Source organism: Miscanthus floridulus, chromosome 15 (genome assembly GCF_019320115.1).
Source record: "Miscanthus floridulus cultivar M001 chromosome 15, ASM1932011v1, whole genome shotgun sequence".
Lineage (NCBI taxonomy): Eukaryota > Viridiplantae > Streptophyta > Magnoliopsida > Poales > Poaceae > Miscanthus > Miscanthus floridulus.
The window spans coordinates 83,448,810-83,472,792 of NC_089594.1; the positions used below are offsets into that span (position 1 = coordinate 83,448,810).

At 46.2% G+C, this 23,983-nt stretch overlaps 1 protein-coding gene and 1 long non-coding RNA gene across 2 annotated transcripts; both read right to left on the reverse strand.

The window, feature by feature from the left end:
- Window positions 1–19,527: 19,527 nt before the first annotated feature.
- On the reverse strand, window positions 19,528–20,474 carry LOC136509630 (uncharacterized). Its single transcript, XR_010772403.1, has 4 exons — window positions 20,330–20,474; window positions 20,097–20,207; window positions 19,781–19,879; window positions 19,528–19,651 (listed from the first exon to the last, which is right to left on the reverse strand). It is a non-coding gene; the product is annotated as an uncharacterized lncRNA (long non-coding RNA).
- A 632-nt stretch (window positions 20,475–21,106) lies between these two features.
- LOC136507809 (LIMR family protein Os06g0128200-like) lies at window positions 21,107–21,465 on the reverse strand. Its single transcript, XM_066502415.1, has one exon. The coding sequence runs from the start codon at window positions 21,458–21,460 to the stop codon at window positions 21,107–21,109; it is 354 nt and encodes a 117-aa protein (XP_066358512.1). The 5' UTR covers window positions 21,461–21,465.
- Window positions 21,466–23,983: the final 2,518 nt, after the last annotated feature.

Sequence of the window (23,983 nt, forward strand, 5' to 3'; positions counted from 1 at the left end):
TATCTTGTCTAGTCCTGAGCTCGCGCATCGTTGTCCTTTGCTTGGGCGATCGAGCGTGATACAGAGGTGGTGGCTAGGACCTTCGCCCCATTTTTTCTCATTCTCTGTGTTTACTTGATGGCCGGGGCGGAAGTCCCCGCAGCTTTTCGACCGGCGGAGGCGTACTTGAAGTCCGCCTGGCGAGGTTTGCTGATTCGTCGTTTGATCCGGCTAGGGGTTTGGCGCAGCTTGTGCAGACGGCGGAGACTCTAGATATTTCTTTAGCTGGGTGTTTTAGCTGTCTGGAGGCGTGGGTCTCCGACGCTGCACACCCGTGGGACTAGGTTGATCTTTGGAGATGGTAGGTTAGGTCTCCTGTGTCAGGGGGATGTTACGAGTTTTCGTGCGATATCCCCCTGCTCCCGTAGGCCTTTGCTATTCATCACCGTGCCGTGGCCCTCTCTCTTTTCCCACTGTCTCTGACTGTCTACCGTTGCCTCTGACTTTACGAGTTTTCGTACAATATCTATGGCCAATTTGGATATCTAAGGAGACCCCTGCCTCCATGGCTATTGCTTTTGCTTTTGCCTGCACTATGCCTTGCTCCCCCCTTGCGCTCTTGTGCCTTATGCTGACTGAGTTTCTCAAGGGCACGGGGGGAATCTGTTTTTATAATGGGGGGAGCTTTCGGGCGTTAGCATTTTTGTATGTTGTTAGGTGGAACGTATCTTGGCTTTAATGGCCTATATGTTGCCTGAATTAATCGTTCTTCTAGAGATCTTTGAAGTAAAGAGGCCTGGCGCCGCAATGGTGGTAGTGTTTTGTCAGGCACTTTCTATTTTTCCTATTTCAGATAGCGGAGACCTTTTTCCTAGTTCTGGCGCCACGATTTTGTTTCCCCTGACGTTAGGTTTTTTTTTGTTCTCGGAGGGCTGTTCCACCGAGGTTGTTGCCTTGATGCCTGAGTTCGGTCAGGTCTTTGTCAATGGTCGGAGGTCTTTTTGGCCGAAGATTTTTGCCTTGATGCCTGACTTTGGTCAGGTCTTTGTCAAGGGTCGGAGGCCTTTTTGGCCAAGGATTTTTGCCTTGATGCCTGACTTTGGTCAGGTCTTTGTCAAGGGCCGGAGGCCTTTTTGGCCAAGGATTTTTGCCTTGATGCCTGACTTTGGTCAGGTCTTTGTCAAGGGTCGGAGGCCTTTTTGGCCAAGGATTTTTGCCTTGATGCCTGACTTTGGTCAGGTCTTTGTCAAGGGTCGAAGGCCTTTTTGGCCATAGAGGTCATTTCAAATTGCCCTTGCCTATGGCTGGCGGTTTGAAAGGACCTGTTTTTTTTGTTTACCGAATATTGCGGCGCCATAGCTGGCCGCTTTCGGTTTTGGGTTCTTTGTGGTGTTCTTTTGGGGAATTACCTCTTTATACTTGTAGAGGATTTTTACATTGAGCCTGCCTCGTTAAAAACCTCACCTCCGTTTGGAGTTCCCCTGTGAGGAAAAGAGTGCAGGCTCTTTTACATTTTGTTTTGAATGAAGTAAAAAAAACTAAGGTAATTGCATGTAGGGGCCTCCGCTTATATTTTGCGGAGGTTGCCCTTTGGTACATTGCCTAGATGTAGTATCTTTGAAGGCTGTCGATATTCCATGTGTGGGTTGTCGTGACACCTTCGCTGTCAGTCAAGTGGAAAGAACCAGGTCGGCCTGCTGCCGTTGCTGTGTATGGGCCTTCCCATTTTGGTTGCAACTTACCAACAAGTTGTGCGTTTGGTTTTCTCCTGAGTACGAGGTCTTCGTGTTTTATGTCTTTTCTTACCACCTGAGAGTCTCTCCACTTCTTGGTTTATGACTGATATTTTGCAATGTTGTGGACTGCTTCTAGTCTGGTGGCTTCTATTGTTTCTTTTGCATATTCTTCATCTTGCTACATCAGCTGACTTGTTGTGCGGAGGCTTTCATGCTTTATTTCTTCTGGCATCATGGCCTCTTCTCCATAAAGCAGTTTGAATGGTGTGAATCCTGTTGTTCTTGAGACGGATGTATTGTGTGACCAAATAACTCTAGGTAATTTATCTATCCATCTTCCTTTGCGTAGGCCCAGCAGTGTCTTTGATATTGCTGAAAAGACTATTCTGTTTGCTCTTTCCACTGCTCCATTGGACTCTGGGTGGTATACAGAGGCGAAGGCTAATTTTGTCCCTATGCTTTTGTAGAATTCTTTGAAGTTCTCTGAATCAAATTGTTTTCCATTGTCTACTGTCAAGATCCTTGGTACACCGAATCTGCAAACAATGTTCTGCCAGAAGAACTTTCTGATAGTTTCTGAGGTTATCTTCGCCAGCGGCTTTGCCTCTATCCATCTTGTGAAATATTCCACTGCCACTACTGCGAATCTGTTTCCTCCTTGGGATGGAGGTAATGGGCCGACCAGGTCCATCCCCCATCTTTGCAGTGGCCATATTGGAGGTATAAGCTGGGTCTCCGACGATGGTTTTGACTATCCTAGAGAGAAAGTTTGGCATGCTTTGCATGTTTTGACTGTCTGCTCTGCGTCTTGTATGTGTGTTGGCCAATAAAAGCCTTGCCTTATTGCCTTTGCTGATAAAGCTCTGGAGCCAATGTGTGACCCGCAAATTCCTGAGTGTATTTCTTGAAGCAATTCTATGCCTTCGCTCTGTGATATGCATTTGAGGAGAGGCTGGACTACTCCTTTCTTGTACAGTACGCCATTTACGATTGTGTAATTTCTTGCCCTGGCTTGTATTCTTGCTGCTTTTGCTTCATCTTCTTCGGTTGTTTTGTCTTCTAGGAATTCTGTTATCACCTTTCTCCAATCTTCATTTTGTAGGTGTAGTATGGGTTTTGGTGCCTTGGATGTCTCCGCAGTTGCCGGAGCCTTCAAGATCTGGTAAAAAGTGTTTGGAGGCAGTGGCAGGTTGTTTGCCGCAGCCTTTGCCAATTCATCTGCCTCTACGTTTTCTGATCTTGGGATGTGCTTGAGGGTGAAACCCTCGAATCTCCGCTCCAAATTTCTAACAACGGATAGGTATTTGATGAGTTCTGGCTCTTTTGCTGTGTATTCTTTCTCTACTTGGCCAGTGACCACTTGAGAATCTATTTTGACTATCAATGTTTTTGCCCCTAGGGCCTTTGCTTTGCTCAGCGCTAGTATCAGGCCTTCGTATTCTGCTATGTTGTTTATTGATTTGAACTCTAGCCTTGCTGCGTATTTCAGTCTGACGCCGGAAGGTCCCATGAGGATAGCGGAGGCTCCTGCTCTGGCTTGGCCCCAGGCTCCATCCGTGAATGCTATCCAGCCTTGAGCTGTTGGTTGCGTCTTGGGCTCTATCGGAGGTGTCCAATCTGCTACAAAATCAGCTAATGCTTGTGAATTGATTGCTGTTCTGGGGATATATGAGATTCCAAACTGTGATAGCTCTGTAGCCCATTTGCCTATTCTGCCGGAGGCTTCTTTGTTTCTGAGCAAGTCTTGTAGTGGCAGAGATGTTGGAACTGAGATTTTGCGGGCTTGGAAGTAATGCTTTAGTTTTCTTGATGCCATCAGCACTGCGTAGGCGACTTTTTCTACCTCTGTATAGTTTAGCTTGGCTCCGGACAATGCTTCTGAGATGAAATAAACTGGTTTTTGAGTTTTGCCTGATTCTTTTTCTAGCTCGTGGACTAAAACTATGCTGACTGCATGGTCGGAGGCCGCCACATACAGCAATAGGTGGCTGTCCAATTCTGGACGGAGACCATCAATGAGTTTGCCAGATACTCTTTCAAGTCATGAAATGCCTCCGACTGGTTGGGCCCCCATTCGAAGTTGTCTCCACCCCTCAGGGCTTGGAAGAAGGGTAGGCTGCGTTCTGCTGATTTTGAGATGAATCTGTTGAGCGCTGTTATTCTTCCCATTAGCTTTTGTACTTCCTTCTTGTTTTTGGGCTCTACCATTGCCATTATTGCTCTGGTTTTGTCCGGGTTTGCTTTGATGCCTTCGCTGCTTATGATATAACCGAGCATCTTCCCTTTTGTAACTGAATATACATTTCTCTAGGTTGAGGCAGAGGCTAGCTGTCCTGAGGTTGGCGAAGGTCTCCTGTAAGTCGGAGACATGATCATCCTTGTTCTTGCTCATGACCACTATGTCGTTGACATAGGCTATGATGTTTCTATCTAGCTGTGATCCCAAAACCTCCTTTGTCATTCTGGCGAAGGTTGCTCCGGCGTTTTTTAGTCCCTCCGGCATTCTGGTGTAGCAGTATGTCTCGAATGGGGTGGTGAAACTTGTCTTGTCTTCGTCTTCTTTTTTCATCCAAATTTGGTGATACCCAGAGAAACAGTCGAGGAGGGAGAACCTCTGGCATCTGGCTGCCTTGTCGACGGAGGCATCTATTCTTGGCAATGGGAAAGGGTCTTTCTTGCAAGCTTTATTCAGATCTGTGAAATCTATGCACATTCTCATTTTGCCATTTTTCTTTGGTACCAAGACTACGTTTGCAAGCCATTCTGAATACTTGACTTCCCTGATCACTTTTGCATCTAGCAGTCTTTGCACCTCCGCCTTTGCTGCCAGGATTCTATCCTCTAACATTTTTCTCTGTTTTTGCTTTCTTGGTCTCATGTTTTCGTTGATATCCAGTTCGTGCTGTATGATGTCCCTGCTGACTCCCTGGAGGTCGGAGGCTGACCAGGCGAAGATGTCCTTATTTTTGACTAGGGTTGCCATGAGCTCTTCCTCTTCTGCCTTGCACAATTTTGAGCTGATTGTTACTTTTCTGTCCTGTAACTCTTTTTCTAGAGGGATCAGCTTTGTCTCTTCTTGACCTGCCATATCTGTTTCTCCTTTGGGCATGTCCGGAGGCTCTAGTTCTTTGTTCGCCGACTCGACTGCATTGATGTTTCTTTGGGCTCTATAGATAGCTTTCTCTATGTTTCTTGCTTCTTTCTGGCTGCCTCGAACTGTGATAATACCATGGAGTGCTGGTATTTTCATGCATAGGTTGGCCATATGTAGTGCTGCATTGAATTTGGTTGTAAATCCTCTGTCCAAGATGGCATTGTATGGGTAATACAGATCGACAACGTCGAAGGTTATGTACTCGGTTCTGGCATTCGCTTGGGTTCCGAACGACACTAGGAGTGAGATTTTTCCTAATGCTTGTATCTGCTTGCCTCTGAATCCTATTAAAGGGGATTCGGAGGGTTGTAGTTGATTTCTGCTGAGCTTCATTTAGTCGAATGTATTTGCGAAGATGATATCTGCTGAGCTGCCCGTGTCGACCAGTATTCTGCTTATCTCCCATGCTGCTATGTTTGTCTTGATCACCATTGCATCTGTGTGAGGGTAGCTCTCTAGCTGGAGATCTTCTTCTGTGAAGGTGATTGGGACTCTAGACCAATCTATGTGTTTCACCGGGCCTTGGACTGCTACATTGTTTACCAGACGGAGGTGATCTTTTTTCTGCTTTTTCGTTTGAAACTCCATCGATGATCCTCCGGCGATTGGCAATATCATGCCTATTGTTGGCAGTGCTCCATGAGGGTTGACTTGGTTTTCTGGGTTTGGCTCATTTTTTGGTGTTGCGGGTTGGTTGTGTGGTGGTGGCGGAGGCAGTTGCTGCATGTAGTGCTGTGGCTGCGGAGGCTCGAACCTTATTCGGTTTTGCTCCGGTGGGTTTGTTTTGAGGTAGGTTATATGGGGAGATTTTGGGTTTATGTAGGTCAAGCTTGCCTCCGACCTATAGTTGCTCGCCGGAGGCTGCTGCGAGGGTGATGACCGCCATGCTGGTAGGAAGTTTGGGTAATAGGCAGAGGACAGTGTGGAGGGATGTATTTGGGTTGCGTTTAGCACTGGGTACATTGGGCAGTACTACTGGTGGCCAGTTGTGTATGTGGTGTTGACCTCTCTTGCGCTCTGCTGTGTCGGAGGTTGGGCAGTCTGCTTGTTCTTCATCCTTTCTTGTGTTTCTTTTGTCTTCGGACAATCTTTGGTGCTGTGCCTATGCTTTCACCGTGAAAGACGCAATATGGCTTGCGTTGTTTCTGGCTTTGGTTTCTGTTCCAGTTTTTGCCTTGGTAATCTTACCGACCTTGGTTCCTTGTCTGGGTCTCCGGCCGTGTTGGCGCTGGCTGTTGCCCTTGCTCATGTTGGGGTTGACCCTCGATACTAAGCACTTGCCCCTGGCCTGGCTTTTGATTTGATACATTCTGGTTCGTATAGGTTTTCTGGGAATTTTTGCTGCTGTTTTGTTGTCTGTTTTGACCTTGCTCCTCTAGCCTCTTGCGTAGGTCATTGTCTGATCTGCAGTACTTCTCAAACTCATCATACAACTGCTGAATGGAGGTTGGTTTCTCTCTTGCTAAGTGTGCTGTGAACGGCCCAATTCGGAGGCCTTTGATCGCTGCTTCAATGGCGATCTCGTCTGGGACATCTGGTGCCTTCGCCTTTAGTTGCACGAATTTCCGAAAGTAGTCATGTAGTGTTTCTCCCTGCATTTGCTTGCACTGAAACAGATCAGTGGAAGTCAGCAACTGTGCTGTTAGCCCTTTGAAGTTTGCCAATATCTTGTCCCGAAGGTTCTCCCAAGAATAGATTGTGCTTGGTTTGAGCATAGAATACCAAGCCAACGCGTCGCCTTCGGCTGCAATGACAAATGACTTTGCCAAGACGGCATCGTCTCCGCTGGCGGAGGCTACTGCTGCCTTGTAACTCATAATGAACTGATGGGGGTCAGTCTTTCTGTTGAACTTGGGTAGTGTGATTGGCTTGTACGATGTTGGCCATGGCGACTGTTGTATGCCTTCAGATAGTGGGGACTTGGGATCGATAGGCCTCCGCATTACCTGAGATGGCATTGTCGGCTGGCTGATCACTGGCGTAGAACCTTGAAGCATGGCTGTAGTTGGTGTTGCTACGGAGGCTGGGATTGCGGAGGTTGTTGCTGGTACTACATGCTGCATACTTAGCATCTCAGCATGTAGGACTGCCAACTGCTGCCTTATTTCTGCTGCTTGTGCTGACGCTTGAATAGCTTGCTGATTAGCTACGAATGCTGCTGCCATTCTGTCCCTCTCTTGTTGCGCTCTTTGCAACTATGCTTGCAACTACTGCAGTTCTTGCTCGGGTGCTGTGGCTGAGTTTGGTTGGGCCTCCGGATCTTGAATCTCTTGGTCTTGGGGTTCCGGTGGTTGACCCTAGGTGTCTGCTCTGGTGGCATCCTCCGCTGGTGAGGTTGCGTCGGCGCTACGAATGTTGCGCCTAGGCCTTCCTCGCTGACCTGTGTCGCTGCTGCTTTGGTGGTGGTCTTTCTTTTCCCTGCCATTGTTGGTTTGCCTTGGCTCAACCACGGTGGGCGCCAATGTTGAAACTAGTGGTTTCAACCAGCGTGGCGGAGACTGAGGCCTCCGTCCGTCTGACGATCGGCCTCGGGCGGAGGCTCAGGATACGAACGACAGGGGGGATAGTGGTGAGTAAGGGAATGATGCGGAAAACTATGGTTTCATTAACTCGTTCACCAACCAACCTCCATGGTTACAAGTGTCCCCTATTTATAGGACTCGACTACCACATAACAGAATTTATTACAATGCCCCTCAACTGCTACAGTACATTCCTGGAATATTCTGCCGCTAGCCTCTTGTTCACGGGGCAGTCCTGCCACACCGTTTCCAAGTAATGGGCTTCCATGAGTAGTCGGCCCACTGTAGCTTGGTCTTCGGCCCAAAGGCCTGGGTCCCCGGCGCTGGCCTTCATCTCCCACGGCGCGCCGCTCCCTCGGCGGGCCTCCGCCGGACGGTCGGAGACGTTCTCTGTGGGTCTCCGCCCGGCCGCGTGGGGGCCATGGTTCTCGCCGCCGACCTCCATGTTCAGGGGCACGCCGTTGCCTTGGAGAGTCTCCATCGGTCCGGGCGGAGGCATCACCAGCAGGTCTCCGCCCGGCCGCAGGCCTCCACCCTCAGGGGCGCGCCATCGCCTTGGAGGGTCCCCGCCGGTTTGGGTGGAGACATCATCCATAGGTCTCCGCCCGGCCGCGCAGGGGCCATGCTAGCGCGCTTGCGCGGACCACGAGTGCCTGCGCTTGAGTACCTACGCACACTTAGGCAAGATCGTTTGTTTGATTAGTTTAGAGATAAGGCTGCCTCCGCCCGTAATACCGGAGACTCCCGCTTGAGCGGTCGGTGGGATGCGTGCCTGGCCTTGGCGGAGTCCGCGATGATCCCTCGAGCATGGTCGGGAAATTTCCTAGTCAGCGCCCGGTCTCCACCCCAAGACGCTTGAAGATGCCTTGGCGACACCCCACTGCCAGGGGACTTCGCCACCCGCCAAAGCCATGTTACAACAATTAGAGACGACATGGCCTAGGAAAGAAACTGCCTTCAACCAAAACTCACACTTGCTTCGCTTAGCATACAACTTGTGTTCTCTGAGCTTTTGCAAGACCAACTTTAGATGTTTAGCATTCTCTTCTTCCATTTTAGAGAATACCAATATATCATCAATAAATACCACCACAAACTTATCCAAAAACTCCATGAACACCTTATTCATCAAATACATAAAGTATGCAGATGCATTGGTCAAACCAAAGGACATAACGGTGTACTCATACAAACCATACCTCATACTAAAAGCTGTATTGGGTATGTCAGTTGCATGAATCTTCAATTGATGATAACCAGAATGAAGATCAATCTTAGAGAAAATACAAGCACCTCTCAACTGATCAAACAAGTCATCAATTCTAGATAGCGAGTACTTGTTCTTGATAGTAACCTCATTTAGTGACCGATAATCAACACACATCCTTTGGGTACCATCCTTCTTGTCAACAAATATAACTGGTGCTCCCCAAGATGACGAACTAGGACGAATGAAACCTTTCTCCTATAACTCCTTTATTTGTTTCTTAAGTTTTTCTAGTTCATTAACCCCCATTCTTTATGGACGCTTAGCTATAGGTGCAGTTCTAGGTAATAATTCAATAATAAACTTAATGTCACGGTCAGGTGGCATACCTGACAAGTCATCAGGGAACACATCCGAAAACTCATCCACTACTGGGTCCTCCTTGTTGATGTGATCATCAAGCTGGTTCACTGTAGCTATCAGTTGTGCTTGTACTACAACAACGACACTGATTCTATCCCCATTCGGTGCGGTCACAATAACTACCTTCTCTTAACACTGAATGACTGCCTGGTTTTGCTTCATCCAGTCCATACCCAGAATCACATCAATACCAGATGTTCTGAACACAATGGGGCTCACTTTAAACTCTACCCCCCCCTTAAGGATAGACTAGTTGGAAGACAATAATAAGAAGCTTGCATACTACCTCCTGGTGAATTTACTAATATGAGATTTGGCATGGCACATAAGGGTATGCTATGTGTCCTAACAAATGCTCGTGATATGAATGAATGCGAAGCTCCAGAATCAAAAAGAACTGTGGCAGGAGTTGAGTTGACATCGAACGTACCGAGCATGACTTTTGGTTCCGCAAGCACTGTCTCTGTAGACACATGATTCACCTTGCCTATGTTGGGTGCTGGCTTCTGATAGCTATTCTGCCTCTGTGGGGTCTGCTGGTTTGGCTTCTCAGGGCAATTATAAGACAGGTGACCCTCTTTACCACAACGGAAACACTAGTTGGGAGTGCTAGGGGCACTGGTCTTCATGGAAGTGTTGTTAGGCGCTCCCGATCATAGTGTCTACTGGCCACCCTGCTGCTTGGAACGTTGACTGCCATTCTGCTGCTAATACGATGGGCATTGCTAGTTCGGGTTGCGCTGAGGATACTGACCATGATTCCCCTGATTGGGTGGTCCCTGGTACCTCTGCTAGAAACCTTGCTGAGAGTTGGTGCATGGATGGGTGTTACTCCTAGAGGCCTGTCCCTGAAGCCTCCTCTTGTTGGCCTCCATCTCTTTGCGCTTATTATCAATAACAATAGCGCGATTCACCAGCGTCTGGAAATTGGGGTATGTATTGGACATAAGCTAGAGTTGCAGACCATCATACAAACCCTTGAGAAAATGGCGTTGCTTATCAGCATCAACTGCCACCTCATTTGGAGCGTAACATGACAACTGAGCAAACTTGTCACGATACTCAGCTATGGACATAGATCACTGCATCCAAGCTCTGAATTCCTCCTGCTTAAGCTCTATCAGTCCTTTAGGTATGTGGTAGGATCTAAAATTCTCTCTAAACTTCTGCCAGGTGACAGGAGGAGCATTAGCGGAAAGTCCATACTCGAATGCCTCCCACCAGTCTTAGGCTTTTCCCTGAAGTTGTCCTAACGCGTACAACACCTTCTGCTGGTCATCACACTGCGCTATGTTAAGTTGCTTTTCCATTGCACGAAGCCAATCATCTACTTCTAGTGGATCAGTGGCATGAGAAAACACTAGAGGACGGCCCTTCAAGAATTCACCACGCTTTGTCTCGTGGTGCTCCACCAATTGGTTGATTCTGCTGATTATGCACCAGAGCTTGCATAAGTTGTGTCTGCACTACCAAAAGATGCTCAATTGTTGGTGGCGGTGGTGATGGTGGATGTGGGGGAACACCCCCATGACCTCGGCCTCTTCCTCTTCTAGACATCTGACATCCAACATAAATATTCAAAATTTAGAGATTTCCAAGTTAGAACACATTCTAAAAATTTTCTAGACGAGTTCCAATATCAGCAGATTGGTAAAACAGTCATATCTCGAGTTCCAGAAATTATCTACAACTTTTATTCAGAACACATGCCCAGATTCTATCGTTATGTGAAGCAAAAATAGGACACAACTCAAACTGTTATAGATTCTAGACTGCGTAGAAACTTTAATTTGAAACAGCCATATCTCACAAACTAGATCAGGTATAGGGGTGATTCTAGATGAATTGGAAATATACTTAAGTGTAGTTGCTCCCATAAAAAATTCATAATTTTTGGTTGAGTATATTTAGATTGGTATTGAGATAAGGGCAGACTGCTCCGAAAAATAGATCCGAGAGAACATGATGTACCAAACCCAACTATTTATTTATTGACTCAAACTTTAATATTCTTAACTATGGAACTTGCGGACATGCCCACAAAGTTCTAGCACTCATTACAAAAATTCAACTCATACATAAACATAATAATAAATCAACTAGTCACACCAAAGTGCACACCGCACTTCTAGACTCGACTTGACTCAATTTGACCCGTTCTACTAACGTCTTATTACATAAAAAGGACTCCAACACCTATGGGTGAAATTTATGGGGAAGGTCCTCGTAAATCCTTGGTAGGTTGAGGCACACCCTTTGCTCGTCTACCACTTGTCGATATCTCTTAAGGGTCATCTCCTGTGCCTTCAATTGATCTTCCAGCCGTCGATTCTTGTCTAGTAATTCATAGGTATAGTTCACCATCCCTTGAGTAGTGGGATCCGTGCCTTCGGGTCCATTATTGCCCATCCTAGGTCAGGGTGTTGGCAAGGGAGGAAGCGATATTGATCCTCCTTCATATCATCTAAGCGACGACCACGGAGACCCATGCAAGCTACAACGGCTGCATCTTCTATGCTATCCTCCATGGTGGCACAATGAGAGTGATGCACATAGTTTGAGACCAGCTGGTATGCTTCCTTCTATTCGTCCCTGATGGAGATGCACATCCTAGTCTTCCAATAAGTGTCCTCCAGAGGATGTGTACGCTCGGTGTAGACATACTCCATAGCTGCATCCCAATCAGTGTAGTAGGTCTGAAGAATCCCCATAAGTCGGTGATGCGAGATGGAGGATTCGCACCCCGACTTGTACAAGATCTTTGTAGTCCATCCCAGGGGAGGGATCGGATCATCCTCTTGAACGACGTCCTCCTCCTCCTCATCATCAGACATTACAATGACCTCCACTTCTTTGGGTTCTTCTTCTTCAGGCTCTTCCTGGAATGGCTCAGGCGTAGGTGCAGGTGCTGGTGAGTCAACTTCTTGCTCATGGTGTTCCTCCTCCTCACTTGGCTCCATGGACTCATACAAGCCACAAGGTGGGTAGTAGCCTCCAGTGCTGATGCAAGTGGTCTTATTCGCACGAGACATGTACAGAATTAGATTTAGTCAGACTTGAAGCAATAATTTTCACAACAAAGTGTGGCAAAAAAAGCATAAAATTTAGCAAATAACAAGAGTGAGATGGGAAACATAAAGTGAGTGAAGCAAAAGAGGCTAAAACGACCATTGCTAACTAGGCTTGCGTCCCACAGTCAACACGGCTCTGATACCAATCTGTCACACCCGATTTAAGGATAAAATGGGATGCAAAATCTTATATGCGCCCAGAGACCAGTCACACACATAAGCCGACAAATTATAAATAGTATCATCACAAATGTTTATTAGATCACGAATAATAAGACAAGTCTTCACATAAATATTGCGAAAATATAAAGATAAATCTCTCGCGGAAGCTCCAAATCACACAGACGTCAACTGGTTAATCACAAGTCTAGTATTCCTCAGGGAAGTAATCATTACCATAGCCATCTGTTACCCATCCGGGATTTTTATCCAAATAATGAAAATAAACAAGCATAAGTACGTGTCGTACTCAACAAGTGTAACACGGGGTTCAAGAGGATCAAAAGGCTTGACACAGGTTTAACAGCATTCAGCTTTTAATTGTCACAATTTTAGCATAAGAGTAGCAACAAGTTGTTTCAATCCCAAAGTAAAACACATGATCAATGTAAACATGATTAATGAATAGCATAAACGGATAATTCTTAGTGATCATCTATTCCATAAGGGTTCCAAGGCCGCTCGTGACCATGAGCACGGCTGATATACCAGTTTTACACTCTATAGAGGTTGTACACTTTCACTGTGAGTCATGATTTACCCTTTCACCCCGAGGACGCGAGCCTCTTAACCCACTACCAAGGAAGGTCGGCAGGGTTCACTATGAAGCCTTTCAAAGGTTCATCTAACAAGTCAGGGCCATTAGATTCACTCGACAAACAGATGTAGAGCCCCCCTTCCCGATGGCACATTGACGCGCAACCTATACTCATGGGGACAGAGGCCGCACTATGCCCGATTCGATAAGTCATTCTTACGCCAATAAAGGTAACCACTAACAAGCTAGAAAAGGTCCTCATACTGAGCTCAAGCCAGAGCCATATAGCCCTCACAGCTGTACTGTAAGTCCTAGATGATCATTTACATATAAGTCCTTAAGGAGTGGAATCTGAAGCATTTAGAAAGTAGCTAAACACTCTAGCCCCCTATTTCCAAGTTGCTAAAGAGTCATATTTTAATGTTTATTGCATATACCATTAGTCAAGTTACAAGATCATGGTTTAACTAAGCACTAGCAAAGCTACCCAATGCATATCCCATAGGTGACAAGGTATAAGTTCAATTCTAGGGAATAACTATCAAGGTGACACATGCGACATGAATTAAATGTATTAAGGTGAATAGGAAACAAGGATGATTCCATGCTATACTTGCCTTGGACAAAAAGCTCCTGCTGATCCTGCTCATCAAAGTAGTACATTTGTTGACCCACAAATTGCTCACCGTCTATACTCGATAATCATAGCAGCATACAAGCATCTAGAAGCAATCATGCATAGCAAATAAAAACTATAGATTAGAACAATACACCAATCAGCATAAAATCAAGATGAAAAGTTTGTAAAACGAATCTACGTCTCACTATGAACACATAGACACGAAGATCACAAAAATCAGAGCTAAAACGAAGAAGTTATGAATTAAACAAGATTTCCTTTAGTAAAATAATAGATTAAATCTAACATCGAATTTTAAAAGTTAAAAACATACTTAACAATAGTATGAACATATAGATTATGGAATTATGAACCTAATGCAAGTTGAACGGATCAAATCGGAGTTAAAACTAAGATTTTATGGTCTACAGAAGGTAGTGGCAATCTTGTAAATAGATAAAACTTGATTTTCGAATTTAAAATAATTAAAATCTGATTTTAAACCGAAATAAGGACTGCGGCCACAATTTGAAGAAAAGGCAGGGGCTCTTTAACAAAAGTTCAGGGATGTCGGGTTAAGATCCAAATAATTGTAAGGGCCTTTTTGCAAAATGAGCGGCGAAGGGGTATCTTCTAATATCGGCTCTAGATTTTGAATCGTACAGTTGAAAACAATCTAGAGAGAGAGAGTGGACGGTAAGACTGGCGGCGAGTCCAGGCGGCGGCGCCATTGACGGGACCTCGTCGGAGTTGGGCGAATCAGTGACTCTGGCCACCGTTTGGCTCGGGAGGAGGTCAGGGAGCAAGAGGAGAATGAGTCAAACACGATGGAGGGGACTAGGGCGGCGGAGATGGCCCAGGGGTGACGCGGTGCTAGATGGGGCGGCTCGAGCCTGCCGGAGTAACATCGACGACACGGCACCGGCGGTAGAAAACGAGGAAGAAGGAAAAACGGGTACCGGGGCTTGCTTACCTTGCTTGGACACTCGGCAAGGCAGTCGCAAAGGCGGAGAAGAAGAGGCGCGACAAACCGATGGTAGCGGCGGATCTCTGAGCTTGCGGCGGCGCTGTTTTAGGGCACGGGGTGGCTGCAGCTTGCTCAGCTTTGATAGAGAAGCGGCGCGGGCACGGGCGGCTGCTATTTAAGGGCGATTCGGCTTGGGCAGCATGGCAAGGCGCGGCGTAGAGGAGGTGGTCACGGCGGCCACGGCAGTGTCCTACTCGGACATGAGCTGGAGGAAGAGATGCATCTGACGAGCAGGCCCGGGCTGTCAGCGAGATCGGAGACGCGGGCCACGATGTCAGCGAGAGAGAAGGGGAAGGAGGGGCGCAGGCGAAGCTGGGCCGCTGGCTGCGGAGAAGCAGGAGTGAGGCGGGGCGGCCCAAGAGCAGGAACGGCTGGGCCTGCGGGGAAGCGGGAGCCGCGCGGGCGGAACTGGGCCAGTGCCTGGGCCAACGAGCCGAAATAGAGGGGAGGGAGGAAAAATCCTTTTCCTTTTTCTTTTTTAATTTTCCAAACCAAATTTTCAAATGCGAATTCAAATAAATTTGAAGTTTGATTTCAAATCTCACAATTCAAAAATAATATGCAGCAGCGTGAATGCATAGACATGTATGTGGACCTATATTTGATTTTAATTATAACAAAGTTATTATTTTTCTAATTTCAAATGCTCACAAAAATGCATAATTAAATCATTTTTTCCTATTTTAAAATTATGCAAATTTTAGGGTGTTACAGCGGTCCCCACGTGTGGGGCAAGCGAAGCGGGCGTGGGTGGGCTCCACCTGCATGCGCCAACTGCATGTGTACATGCACCAGCATGTGGGGGCGAGCGTGCAAAAGTTGTGTGCGGCATGCGGGGGCGGGTGTGCAGGCGCAGCAGTTGAATGGGTGTAGGCACGGGCGTCCCGACCGGGGCTAGCGTCCGAAGGTCCGGGCGCTAGCCATGCCCATGCTTGAATCAAGTAAACTAAGTGACAAAATTAAAAGCAGGCATGTTCCCATTAAAGTGCTTACCCACTATTTAGGTTGTTAGGACATGATGGTTACCATATATTAATAATAGCGCTAATCCATTTTGAAAAACTAAGGAGTAATAAGATGATCATATAAGATCTATAAGAGAAGATAGTTACGCTCATTGTTTTGTTAGAAACCAGCAACACGCTGACCCGATCCAACAAAACTTAGAGGTGGGTTGCATGGGTTGTCTGGTTTGCAGTTCGAGCGTCCATAATTGTAAATGGTTTGGGCTATAGTCAACATATACAATCTCCAACTATGAGAGATCCGTACGTTACCGACTTCCCTGCTGATGCCTGTGCAAGATGCTAGTTAAGGTCACAGGCCACACTGCCTATCTGTGCTCATTTGCCTGATGTGAACTAGGAAATGGTGAATCAATCTGGATATCTTGCCAGTTGTCATTCCTCGGTGCCACTCATTCACATTTAATCTGACGACCAAGGTCACGGCAGGTGGTGAAGTCATCAGTAACGGCTATGCGACGAAGAAAATAGAGGGAGATGTGGTGGCTAGATGGTTTCGAATACCGAGAGTGAAAACTGGGAGGAGGCGGATGAGGTCTCTGCGTTTTATGCTCCTTAGTTCCAGAGTGTTTTGGGTTGGTGATGTGGAAGACCATGGTGATTTCATCAAGGACCCAGCTGCATTGTCTATATGTCCAGACTTTTAAGAGACACCTGCCCGTGCACAATATAGAGTGGGTAAAAATAAAGTAGCACTATATTAGTTTTTTAGAAAAAACACTAGATTAGTTTGAACCCACCTGATTAATTAATTGAAAATGTAGGGCCCACCATACATATAAATAATGATTAATATTTTACATGCCACTGATATGCATGACAATGGTTATTGATCTTTCCTTGCTCCCACCCAGGTGCAATATAGTTGTTACAAGGGCCAAGTGTGGTTTGGCCATGGTCATTTTGCATGCCAGTTTGTGGAGCTCATAGTCCTGCTACGCGGAAGAGGTGCACACACTGTGCCACATAGAAGTAGGCACCAGGTCGTTCGCTGATCCATGCACCATATGCATTCCCAACTGAGCTGCAACAATCTCAGATGCATTTGTATGTCATCAGTTTCAAGACGATGCTCCAATGATACACCACATGCACTGGGGGATAATGTTAGAGCACTTCCATAGATGCCACCCATTCTCAAAAGTGTATTTGCACACCTCTCTGGACGAGCAAGAACTCATTTAGCAACCCATAAACTACCTATATGTGTAGCTATATATTACTTCAATAAAAGCCCTCTCTTTCTCCTGCTTTTGGTGGCCAAAATTTGTCTGGCAACTAGTGTCACTGGTTAGTGGATACTGAGAATTACAGAATGGATGAGTGCTAGCTATTATTATATAGAATTGGATGAAGGGCCCCCAATAAAACGAGGGTTGTTTGTGCATCCTAGGGTGTGCTGATAGCTGCAAAAAAGGTGTCGTTTGAATTTATTTGCAGATTTTGGCCAAAACCAACTTATAAGGTGTACCAAACAGCCCAATGAAGAGTACTATTGAACAAGAACATGAGAGCTTCTGGGTAGTTTAATTTTTAACGAGACAAGACTACAAGGAAAAAATATAAGTAAACATTACAACAGAAATGATGATTACATCCGCCACATCTACACTGGTTTTATGGCTGTGCTTGCCTGACCAAATGTCTATACTAGATGCCACAAATGGGTTGTGATACTGCCAGTCGTCATAATGGGTTTATTCTGCAGACTGGTTGTGGTGCCATAAGAGACCATCACTACCGGTTATAACACAGAGAGCTGCGCAAGACCATGTAACACAACCCGGTTCATGTTTAAACCCTACTGTATCACCTCTGTACCAGTTCGCAACTGTATAGCGACTTCAGCAGGCTGACAGGCTCTAAAAACACATTCAATATTTAGCAATAAATTATGTTTTAGTTTTCTGAATAGAAATTTTGTAGGGCTGTTTTTTGATTCTATGGTCAATTGCTTTGCATTTTTAGACTTGAAGATCGCTTACTTGTTCACTTGAAATTAAAGGTACATCACCAATGGTTTTCTTTGTTTGTACCTAGAAACCCTAGTGTTGCTCTATTGACGAGCTAGTGTTTGCTATCTTGAGTAGCATTTGGCTTCATTGAAAGTTCCAAGTGGATAAAGAGACTGACGGCACTCCGATTTACACTCTTACTCTTGTCCAGAGTGCATCAATAATACTTGTGCACCCATTCATCACATGCATGCATGAGACGCCAATGCACCCCAATTTAATGTGGCTTGGAGATAGACGGACTGAGAATGATGAGCAGTGGTCACCGGATAAAATGTGCAGAGTACTGTTACTAGGAACACTACTGGAGACGGCCTCTTTGCCGAGGGCCTGAGGCCCTCGGCAAAGACCCATTAACCCTCGGCAAAGGCTTTGCCGAGGGCGGCCCTCGGCAAAGAGCTCTCGGGGAATTTTGAGTCGGCGAAGAGGGTCTTTGCCGAGGGCCCTTTATCGGGCACTCGGCAAAGCCTTTGCCGAGGGCTGGAGCGGCACTCGGCGAAGAAAAGCAGCCGTCACGGCGCCGGCGCATGGGATGGAGTCTTTGCCGAGGGCCGTCTCCGGGGGCCTCGGCAAAGAATTATTTTTTTTTTTGAAAAATCTTTGCCGAGGGCCTCCAACCATGGGCATCGGCAAAGAAATGTTGCAGAATTTTTCCAAAAAATTTTTGCCGAGGGCAATGGGACGGCCCTCGGCAAAGAATTATTCTTTTTTTTTGAAAAATCTTTACCGAGGGCTTCCCCGCAGGCCCTCAGCAAAGAAATTTTAATTTTTTTAAAAAAAGTCTTTGCCGAGGGCCTCCAACCATGGCCCTCGGCAAAGAAATGTTCCAGAAATTTTCCAATGAATCTTTACCGAGGGCAATGGGACGGCCCTCGGCAAAGGACCCTTCTTTGCCGAGGGCCTTTGTCATTGCCCTCGGCAAAGAGGCAGAAATTTAATTTTTTTTTGTTTTTTGCATTCCATCGACACAAGCCTTTCATATATATATACATATATATATCAACCATCACATATATATATATCACACAGAACTCATTTTCTCACAATATATCACAATCATAATTGTGAACCACAAATCACAATATATTACAAGTCACATGTTTATTACGACAAGTTCATGAAATCCAAGCAGAAGTCAGAACCATAAACCACAAATATTACAATAAAGTCCAACCACATCACCTAGCACTAGTCCTCATCAAGGTAGCCTATGAGACGGTGGTGAAGGAAAGGCGGGATCACCCGGTGACGCACTACCGGGATGATTGGAACCCACGGACGGAGGCTGCACAAAGGAGCAGAGATTGCATGTGTGAGTAATCCGGAAAAACAGTTTTGAAACTTAGAGATTGCATCTAGTAATCTAGGAATACAAAAAGATTAGACTCAATTGAAAATTTCGGCAGCAGCTCCCCTGCACGGGGAGGTTTCCAAAACCTGCAAGAAACAACGGCACGAACGCCGACATCCACAACGGCACGAACGCCGACATCCACAACGGCAAAGCACAAGCGAAAAGTGAATTTTCATACTTACAGGAGTAGCTGTAGGAGTAGGAGGTGGAGGAGCTGAAAACTGCACAGGTACACCCGATGCTTGCCCAAGACTTTGCATGATCACCATCATCTCCGCCATCTGCTTCTGCGCAGCCTCGAACGCGACCTGCTGGGCCTGCAGCTGTGCGGTCGGTTCCGCGTTCTGCTCTTGACTTTGCCTTTTTGTTTCTTGCAGCTCGGCTGCAATATTTCACTCCAATGTTTACCTAAGTTGTTATCATTACACTAAATATATAGCTAAGTACGTAGCTTTTACGTATTTGAAGTAGCATGACTACATCTGTAAAGGAAAGGACATGCCATTAACTAATCTTTTGGGGTTACTTTATAACACCACACGTAAAAGGCTAAATATGGTGGTTTGTTGTTTTTGTGGAAGTAATAGCTAAACATTATCAATGCCTGGAAAGAGCAATTTCAATAAAAAAAATGTGTACCTTTTCTAAAGCCTTCACGTTTTTGCGCCATTTCCGGCCCTTGTTCCCACTTCTTTCTTCTTGGTGAAGAGCTTCAGCCGCTTTTTTCAACTCCCTGGCCTTCTTTCCCAATTCAGTTGCTTCCTGCTGGGCACATGTTTAACCTCGAGGAAGCATTGATATCCAAATAATTACTAGCAACAGAAAGATTGATCACAAGTGAGGCAAGCATCCTTTATGATCAAAATGGTGTACATGAGAATGTAGGCCCACCTTTATATATTGTGAGCGTGTAATTACAGCTTTTGGACGCCGGATAAATGAGAATATAAGTCCCAATGGAAGGCAGGCAATTCCGACACCACCAAATATCTACCAAACAAAAGTATAGTCAGCGAAATGGAAGAAAAAAAATGCAGAAAGATGACAGCATGATTACAGGTTACAGCAGTACTAAATGGTGGGGAGAGCACAGTGTTCATATTTCAGATTCAACTTACCATATCTAAAAAAATATGGCAAATTTGATCAAAGCAATACATATAAAAAATGACCATAACACAAGCCATTAAGTTTAAACTAAACTCACCGTGAAAAACACAGATCCAACGATTGTAGTAAGAGCAACCACATATTCAGGGAAGGTAGCACGCATTGTCCAAGTTGTTTGCGAGTTAGCCGGTGCAGTAGAAGCCGCACACTGAAAATAGATGGAGTCAGAGACTAGTACTCGTTCAGTGAAACGTAAAGACAGAGAGCAGAAACAGACTAAAAGTCATCAATAACGAAAAGGGTAATTCCATATTTCCATCAATGACTAACCACACGAGGCAATTGACTAAAGCAAGGCTGGCCACTTGAGAGTCCAGAAAATGAGTTTGGAAATGTCTGGACCGTTGAAGATAGGTGCCTGACAGTGAAGTCCACTTTACCAACAAGTCCTGAAGCGACAAAATGGAGATGGGATCAGCCTACTTAGGTAAACACACACCATCACGAGACTGAAAAGGTTCGACATTGCAGAAACTTAGGAACTTGATGATATCTTGTGATCACTAGATGACATAAAATTTTAGCCGTAAACATCTCATGTTGTTAATGGTCAGTAATTTGTGCAATAGGATCTGTATAGAATAGAGGGTAAATAAGGCATACCCATTCTATGCAATGTAACTATCAAAAAAGCAGTACAGTTTTCTCCCATAGTCATATATGACTGTAATGTAAAACCAAAGGAGACAAACTAATCTTTTGTTGTGTAAACTAAATACACATATACACAGTAGAAAGAAATCTAAACTAAGCTCATGAAGCACAGGAAGAACCATCCACGGAGGGGCAGCAACAAGGGGAACTGAATTTCGGATCTGTGCAGTTGTAGCGATACAAGATTGGTAACTCAAGAAAAAAAGAAGGGTCAGAGCTCAAAGCTGTCGCTTGAATTCGAACCCAAATGCAGGGACACGCTCGAATCCACCACAAGATTCGGGCAAAAGATGCCACATTTTTTTGAACTGAACTACACTAAAATGCTAGTAGTATTCAGAATCTCACTCCAATCCTGGAGGGAGGGGTGAGGAGAGCAATGGGGGGAGCAGGTTACTTGTCCTGGTCGCCCTCGTAGTAGAACATGGCGAAGGGTATGACGAGGAAGACGAAGACTGCGTCGACGATGTAGACGACGAGCCAGAGCGTCTTCATGGGGAGCGTGAGGTTGCAAGCCCCGTTGTGGACGGCCTTGCGGCAGGCCTGGCGGTTGGCGACGTCGGCAGGGAGCATGAGGATGGAGAGGACGGCGACGGTGAGGCCGAGCACGACGACGAGCTTGGGGAAGTAGGCCTGGTTGGCGTCGTCGGGGTGCTGGTAGTTGACGAGCAGGTAGACGCTGACGAGCAGCACCAGCACGCTCACCACCGCCGCCACAATCACCAGCGCCACGTTGAAGTCCCCCATCGGGGCGGCCGGGCGCGCTGCGGCGGACCGCGGGGCGGCGGCGGGGCGAGCAACGGCGGCGGTGCGCAGCAGCGGCGTATGAAATGTGGGCGGGGATTTTGGGCCAGGCCGCTGGCCGATTTAGGGTTGGGCCCTTTGCCGAGGCCCAGATCCAGGGCCCTCGGCAAAGATTTTTTATTTTTTTTAAAATTTTCTTTGCCGAGGGCCATTGGCCAGGCCCTCGGCAAAGATCCCCTTTGCCGAGGGCCAGGCTAGGCCCTCGGCAATTTTTTTTTGGTTTTTTGAACCCAGTTTTTTTGTGGTGCTATAATACATTATTTAAAACTCAATTTTAAAATTTGGGCCAATTTTGACTTTTTTTATATATTTCCCTAATTTATTTCTTTTCGTTGATTTTTTCGAATATTTCAAATTTGAACTGTAGGTGGATAGAATAATGCAATTTAGTGATTCGAAAAATGTTATTCATGATATTTGGTGTATGTTGAGTCCCTATCCACGAACTCGCATCAAATTTCGGGCATCTTCTTCACGTAACATGACGAGGAACTTGTCGAAAAAGTGTTTTTAAATTATATAAAATCCATACGAAGTCTGAAAATCATGAAACTTGTCGAGGTGTCATGTTATCGCATGTGTAGGCTGTGGTAAAAAATTGAGAAGGTTTCGAGCAAGTTGTGACGTCGGATGTCTAAAACCCAGATATCTCCACAGCCTACACATGCCATAACTTGACACCTCGACAAATTTCGTGATTTTCGGACTTCGTATGGATTTTATATAATTTAAAAACAATTTTCCGACAAGTTCCTCGTCATGTTACGTGAAGAAGATGCCCGAAATTTGATGCGAGTTCGTGGATAGGGACTCAACATACACCAAATACCATGAATAACATTTTTCGAATCACTAAATTGCATTATTCCATCCACCTGCAGTTCAAATTTGAAATATTCGAAAAAAATCAACAAAAAGAAATAAATTAGGGAAATATATCAAAAAAAGTCAAAATTGGCCCAAATTTTAAAATCGAGTTTTAAATAATGTATTATAGCACCACAAAAAAACTGGGTTCAAAAAACCAAAAAAAAATTTGCCGAGGGCTTGGTCAATGGCCCTCGGCAAAGAAAATTTAAAAAAAAATAAAAAATCTTTGCCGAGGGCCTAGCCTAGCCCTCGACAAAGGGGATCTTTGCCGAGGGCCTGGCCAATGGCCCTCGGCAAAGAAAATTTAAAAAAAAATAAAAAATCTTTGCCGAGTGCCTGACGGCGGGCACTCGGCAAAGATTGACGCCAGTGGCCGCCGTGACCCATCCGGCCATATTTGCCGAGGGCTAGGCCCTCGGCAAAGATTTATTTTGCCGAGGGTCGTTTCTTTGCCGAGGGCCAGGCCCTCAGCAAAGGCCTCTTTGCCGAGGGCTCCTAGGGCTGGCCCTCGGCAAATAGAGCCTTTGCCGAGTGCCCGAGATCTAGCCCTCGGCAAACCCAGAAGCCTTCGGTAAAGGATGGGTTTCCAGTAGTGGAAGGGAGCCAGCACAAGGGTAGTAGGTTTATATATGCTCTTTTGCTAGCGCTCCGGCTAAGCTGCATGGGCCTGCAGCTACAGGCAATGCAAAGGGTCACCAACATGGCCTATGTCGTTGATTCGTAACCATAGCAAGAATCATTTTTGTGCGGTGGGGGTCCATGCGTGTGCCTCCGATGGTTCAAGCACTCAAAACACTTAGAGACACGAGCAATTTATCCTAGTTTAGGCGTCTGAGCCCTACGTCTAGCAGTTTTGTGTTCTTCATGTTAGGAATACTGAATTAAGACTTCTTACAAGGGAGGAAATCGAGAGAGATGTAGGAGGGAGAACTAGGCAGATCTAGCACATTCTCGGCTTTGGTCGGCCACCTCGTAGTCCGGCCTCCCGATCAGTTGTCTATGCTAAGAATTGGTTTCTAATTAATATTGATCCCTTCCATAGGAGCCCATGCCTTCCCTATACATTGGCAAGGCGATGGGAGTACAAAGCGGAAGGTTCGTCATAGGGTTTCTCTCCCCGGACTTCGGGTTTCTTCGTCTTGGTGCCGCTGAGTCCTTCTTTGTCTTGTAGCTGAGGCAGCTGACAAAACCGCAACCACTCCCTAATGCCTCTGCAGCAGCCGGTGATGACGGCTAGGCGCTCTTGCCACAACGGTGTCTTCTCTGGGTGAGCCTTCTCCTCTCTTCTTTGGCATGCCAAGTTCCTTCCTTTGACCAAAGGGAGTAGCCGACAGTGCCTCACGGTGTTGCAGTGCTTTTGCGCCTGTCAGGCTTTGGATGCTTGACATATTCCGGAGGTGGCTTCTGGCTTGGCATGGGATGAGTGTTCGCCCTGAGCCAAGGTCAGGACGGCCGCGGGGGCTGTGCCTCGGCCATGGCCTCGGTTCGGTCAGGAATCCGTGCGGGTTGGCCGAGCCCCCGAGCCCCAGCAAATGTGACTTTGCCTCCTTAGGCTCGCCCCTCTGATACTTGAGACACTAAACAACTTCAAATCAA